General features: G+C 52.5%; 1 protein-coding gene across 6 annotated transcripts in view; it reads right to left on the bottom strand.

The window, feature by feature from the left end:
* Positions 1-448: 448 nt before the first annotated feature.
* FOXP4 (forkhead box P4) overlaps positions 449-6000 on the bottom strand; it is a 95064-nt gene continuing 89512 nt past the window's right edge. For 3 of the 6 annotated variants that reach the window (XM_072642051.1, XM_072642052.1, XM_072642056.1), the window contains 4 exons: positions 4834-4900; positions 4500-4589; positions 3971-4140; positions 449-3076 (listed from right to left, as the gene is read on the bottom strand). In XM_072642051.1, coding sequence (XP_072498152.1) covers positions 2929-3076; positions 3971-4140; positions 4500-4589; positions 4834-4900 — 475 coding nt within the window. In that variant the 3' untranslated portion in view covers positions 449-2928. The remainder of the gene's footprint in view (positions 3077-3970; positions 4141-4499; positions 4590-4833; positions 4901-6000) is intronic. The other 3 variants (XM_072642055.1, XM_072642057.1, XM_072642053.1) reach the window with 2 other exon arrangements.

Here is a 6000-nt window from a genome sequence, read left to right as displayed (position 1 = left end):
TCAGAAATACTGTTATTATCCAAGTCTCTGACTTCTCCCCTCTAACAGGCCACTTTAAGGGGAAGCTGTCCCCAAACCTAGCTTGGTAGGAAGGGAAAGGAAAAAGAAACAGAAGCAAGAAACTAGACTGGCCGTCCAATCCAGAAGCCTACCTTCCCAACCAATATGTCCCTTTTTGCCATTGTGAATGATGCTTTGAATCAGACATACAAAGGTGCCTGGACACACGTTGGTTTTAGGAACCCATGCGTGCATATTGACATTCCCTGCTCATTCATACATGGCTGAGCGTGGTCAAATGGACTTACATACATACACAGAAACACATACACACTCATTCACTCCTATGGAAATGTCCACTTCCATGCTTCATGTTCCAAGCTCAGGTCCTTCTGACTTAACCCCGTCATACCCCCCCCCCCCCACTAGGTGACACACACTGAGGGCCTAAGAGCAGAGGGTATTTAATATTTCTGCACAAGTCAGAGGGCAAGGAACAAACTGGGATGAGGATCATGGTTAACAGGCACCAGGGACCTTCCGCCACCCAAGTCCGACTGGGGACTTGCAAGGATCACAGTCTGTTGTGGTAACTGGGTTCTTTCTAGACAATAGTCCATCAGGTCCCCCTCCAACCCCTTCCTGGTCCTGTCCCTATCAGAGGGACTAGTCTAGGGGCAGGATGGGTGTCAGACATAGCAGCCTGACATCTTGCCCTTCACCTGAAGTTGGAGTCCCCCACAGTGGGGCGAAGGAATGACAGCTAGTGGCCCCTTTACCTGCTTCAGCCCTCTCCCCAGCAAACCCTCAGAATCCAACCCTCCACCTTTGCGTCTCCAGCCCTAGCAGTGGTAGGATCGCGATGATGGGCACACCTGGGACCAGCCCGGGACGGACACTTGAGGGTGATCAAGAGGAATGGCTGGCAGGCTGGGACACAATACTGACTGGGGTAGGGAGGAGAGAAGGAACCTGTAACTATCCCCTCTCCCTAGAGGCCCTTGGAGACAGCCACTGTTGCCCCAGGTAGTCTAAGGAAGCTCATCCCATTGGAGCCCTTCCTTCCCCTCAGATCTCAAGCCCCGAGGGAGAGGGGAGGGGGAAGAACAGCTGAGGGACAGGGTGATGAGGAGGGAACAAAGAAGCGAGGTGTGCAGGGAAGCCTGTCCTCAGGTCACTTCTATGGACAGCTGAAGACCAGGGTGTGGAAGAAAGCCATGGCCACCAACAGACACTGTCAACTTTGGTTTAAAACAATAACTTAAGAGGAAGGGACCCCCCGCCTCCAGCTTCTAGCTGGCAGGGGGAGTGAGGGAGTCATGGGGGTTAGGGCAGAAGGTCAGATCAGGAATGGAGGGCAGGGGGTGACAAAGGAAAAAAAAGCAAACAAAAAGTTTTGGTTTCTGCTTCTGGCATAAGAAAAGGTCTTTGGTCATCTGTTTAACTGGGGAAAGAAGAGGAGGATTGAGAGGGCCTGTGAAATGAAGGGGGGGCAGGGGATTAGGAGTGAGAGCTTTGGAAGAGGTAACCCATTCCTCTGGCCTCGGCAGCTGGCCTGCTCCCCCCACCCTCCCCAGACCCCGCCCTCCCCAAGCCCCTTCTATCTCCTCGGGAGGCCGAGGGGCACGCTCCCTCCCTCAGCCAGCCAGCTGCAGCAGCAGTGAGCTCCATGGGGACACCTGGTGGAGGCCGTGGGATTTTTCCCCTCCACAAGTGGGGACCAATCCCTTCAGTTCCATGGGTGAATCCCGAAGTCTCAGGGCCATTTTCCCTCTTCCTTCTTCTCCGTGAGGGCAGATAATCTATTCCCAATCCCCTACCCCCATACCTCTCCTTCTAGACCCTCAGTACTGCCCACACTTCATAAGAAGGGACATACATGGGGTGCACGGTGGAGATGGGGACCCCACAACTCTGTTTGACTTGAGATGGTCGGAGTCAACAGTTTGAGCAAAGACACAGGGGAAAGTGGGGAGGCCTGATCCTCACACAGGGCATTTCCATCAATAGTTCCCTTCTTGAAGCGGCTCTCAGTCCCAGAGCCCCGGCTGGTCTCACCCGTGTGCAACCCTGAGGCTATGGGGATACACAGGGAAGGAAGAACTGGCTTGTCCTGGGGGGTGAGGCTGGTGGCCGGTGTTGATCATTCACAGTATGGAAGAAAGGAGCCTTGTATAGTACCGAAAGTAGAGAGTGGACTGGACGTGGAATCAGAAGAGCTGGGTTCCAATCCTGACTGCTGCTTACTGCCTGTGTGGCTTTAAGCAAGTCACTTCCCTTTTCTTGTGCCTCAGTTTCCTCATCTGCCAAATGAGGGAGTGAAACTAAATCATCTCTCTGGCCCCTTCCAGCTCTAAGTCTTTTTACAAGGTTGCCTCGTCCCGGGCTTCTTGGAGAAGCCAGTGGAAGGTCGAGGTTGGGGCAGGGGAAGGAGGGGACAAATGCTGCCTTGGTGGGAATGGAGGTTTGTCAGCCCCGCCTGCGGGTCTCAGCGTTGAAGGGGACAGAAAGCAAAGGTGGCGGGGAGAATCCTGCTGCTGGTGGTCATGGTGAGGGGAGTGGGGAGCAGAAATTGGGTGGCAGGGAGAAGGAGGTGCTTGGACACAGACTGAAGTCAGGTACTGGGGGTCCACACTCTCCTGACTCTTCCACCAGTTCTAGACCACCGGCCGCTGGTCTTAGGGTGAGAAGCAAAGGTCAATGGAGGAGGAAGGGGGCCATCTCTGCCAGGATGAGTCTGTCAGTCACAGGTGGGAATGGCATGGAGGCCCTCACCCCAATCTGCTGTCCTGGAAGTGCCTTGAGGTGGGGGTGGAAAGGGGCGTAGAGTGGAGGGGAAGGTGAGAGCCTGAGAAGGGAGTCTCCTGAGCAGGGGACAAGGGAGTGTTCACCCCCTTCCTTCCCTGCCTGACCCTCCCCCAGAGGCCCTTACGACAGTTCCTCCCCAGGCAGATCCTCTTCAGGGTCCCTGTCTTCTGGGGGAGCCCCAGTGCTGGGGTTGGTGGGGCCCAGGGTGGGCCCAGGCCGACTGTCCTCCTCCGCCTCAGCTGGCTCTTCCTTCACCTGCACCTGGTGACTGCAGTAGTGGGGAGAAGGGATGGATAGATGGATGGTTGGGTAGATGTACACAAACCCCAGGCAGGGAAAAGACCTTCTCCCCTGACTCCCCACATATCTACAAACTCTGGCTCTACAGACCATAGCACTCCTATCTCACTGGGGCCTGACTTCTGACCTCTCTGGCATGAGGTCTCTGTCTCCCACACTCCCTGCGTACCTAGACCCTCAGAACCTCACCTATCTCACAAGAGAAAGGACCAGTGGAGAAACAATTTTATGCTGCCTAAAGAAAAGAGAGAGACAGTAACAGAGACAGTGTATGTGTGTGTGTGTGTGTGTGTGTGTGTGTGTGTGTTGTGTGATATATGTGGATACATATGCAAACATGTGCTGTCTATGTATGTTTGTAAAGTCTAGATGTGTACATGTGTGTATGTTTGCATGTTTCTCTTTATCTGCCCTGTCCCAGGGGAGGAAAGATGAACAAGGACAGGAATGTCTTCACTGTGTTGAAGAAAGAGGTGAGAAAGGGAGAATTTCACCTGGCCTGGGAGAAGAGGGAAGTCAGACTTTCCTGAAGTGGTTACTGGGGGAAATCCCCCTTTTACTTGGGTGGGGGCAGGATAGGAAGGGGGGCAGAGGGAGCCTGTGATGTGCTCTAGCTGCAGAAATGGGGGAGGAGGAATGTCATCTGTCATGGCAGCAGTGGGTGGTCGCCTCTGGAATGACTGAGGCACCTATGTTGCACAGTGGATGGACTGCTGGCCTTGGACTTGGGAAGTCAGTTCTAGCTCCGACACTGACTTAGCCATGTGACCCTGGGCACTTTGGAAACCTTAGAGCACCATATAAACGATGGCTTTTGCTATTATTATTCCTAATAGGGGGAAGGGGCAGAGGGTGATCTCACCTGTACTGGGCTGGGGAGAGGCGTGGGGGGCTGGTGCTGCCATTGCTGGTGAGGGGCTCTACAGTACTGCTCACATCCTCATGTCCGAGGTGCAGGAGGCTGCTGGTGGAGCTGGGGTTCAGCATGCTGGGGCTGTTGAGGAGGGGGAAGCTGCTCTCAGCCAGGGCAGCCTAGAGGAGGATACAAGAGAAAAGGCGGGGTGGGCAAACATATTAAAAGGAAGAGCTTACCTGGAGGCCAAGGCAGATATTCTTCTCCCCTCCCCCATCATACCAGCTGGGGAATGTCCTATCTGTCTGTCTGGGCTCACATGTTATCCATTAACTCTATGTACCCTCCTACCCCTGACACAAAGAGACTGTTCTGTCAGGCCCCCTGGCCTCCCACCTTCTACCCTCCCAGGTTCAGCTCATATCCCATCCAGGACAGAAAGGAGCCCATGGGGCAAGGGGCACCAGATGCCTCGGAGATAGAAGGCCTCTCCTGTACTGGGGACAGTGAGAAGGGAGACAAGGGAGGAGGGTCTCACCTGTACTGGAGGGGAGAGGCAATCGGGGCCAATCTTCCCTCCTGTCCCCCTCCCCCAGCTCCATACACAAGAATTGGAAAGAACTGGAGGCTGTGTGGGAAGGAGGAGATAGAGGGGGAAAGGGAGTTGGGGGGTCTCAGCCAACATGGAGAGAGGTCCCTCAAAAAAGGAAATCAGCCTTTCTTGGCCCTCAGCTACCCTGGTGCTCTTTGGAATAGGAGAGGACAGGTCTTAGATAAAGGGCTTTTGGAAGGAACTGGGATTTGAGGAAGGAAGGCAAGGGAGAAGGAAAGAAGGGTGAATGAGACCCCACCGGGGGACAACAATAAGTCACCTGATAGCTGGCATTAAGTGCTCCATAACTGAGGCCCGAGATCATGTTCTTCACCAGAGTTGGACTCCTTGGGGGAAGAGGGAGGGAGAAATTTAAAAGACTATCACTTTCCTTGGGTGTGCATTGTGAGTCAGGAAGAAGACACTCTTTCTAGCCCAAATTCTGGCTCTGGTGGGACAGTCATCATTCAGTAGCTAGGACTAGGTAAAAGGCCTTTCTTTGCCTCATTTCTTACCTAGCCTTAATCACTGAATGGGCACTGCCTCAATCAAACTGAGACCTAGGAAAGACCTTAGCTTAAAGAGACCAAGACCTTCCACTGCATCCAGGGTCACTTCCAGTCGTCCTGATCTATATTTTGCTACTGGATCCAGGTGGCTCAGGAGGAGAAAGTGAGGCTGATGAACTTTGCACAGCCTCCCTCACTTAAATCCAATTCACTTGCACATCATAACATCTCCTTCCTGATGTCACGGTCCTCTTCGAGAACAAAGGACAAACAACGAATGAACAAGTGGATGAATGAGGGTAGTTAGAAGGGTGGAGGGAAACTCAGGTGGAAGAACGTGACTGTGGAGACAACCAACTGTCCTGCTCACATCCAATACCTGCCCTCTCCCCAAAATACCTCTGACCCAAAGGGGAGAGTCTGGTATTTTCCCCAGCCCTGGGAAACTGGAGAAGTCCTATAAGACAGGTGACTAGACACCTGGAGAGGAGGGAAATCAGGATGAAACAACTCTTCCTCAATCCTCTCCATATGCCTTGAAAACTGCTCTTGTTTTCTGTCTCCCCCTGCCCCCCACTATATACTTATATATATATATATAATATTTATACACATTTATATTTATATACCCATATATAAATACATAAATGCATACACACACACACACACACAAACACACACACTGGTACATATGGATGTCTAACAAGGTATATATCCCCTTAGATATAGAATGGAGGCTAAACGCAGGATGCATGTGTGTGCACACACCATCTTTAGCCCTCATTCTATACCTCTCTGCATGGTCTTCCCCTCCTTCCTTTGTTTTTTTAATTTGACTGGGGGAATAGGACTGCCATGTCCAAGGTAATTCTCCTCATCTCCCCTGGCTCTCCATTACTTCCAGACTTCATGTAGACCATTCTTCAGCTCCTTCCTCC

The sequence above is a fragment of the Notamacropus eugenii genome, chromosome 2, assembly GCF_028372415.1.
Source record: "Notamacropus eugenii isolate mMacEug1 chromosome 2, mMacEug1.pri_v2, whole genome shotgun sequence".
NCBI lineage: Eukaryota > Metazoa > Chordata > Mammalia > Diprotodontia > Macropodidae > Notamacropus > Notamacropus eugenii.
This window is presented reverse-complemented; position numbering and strand designations above follow the sequence as displayed.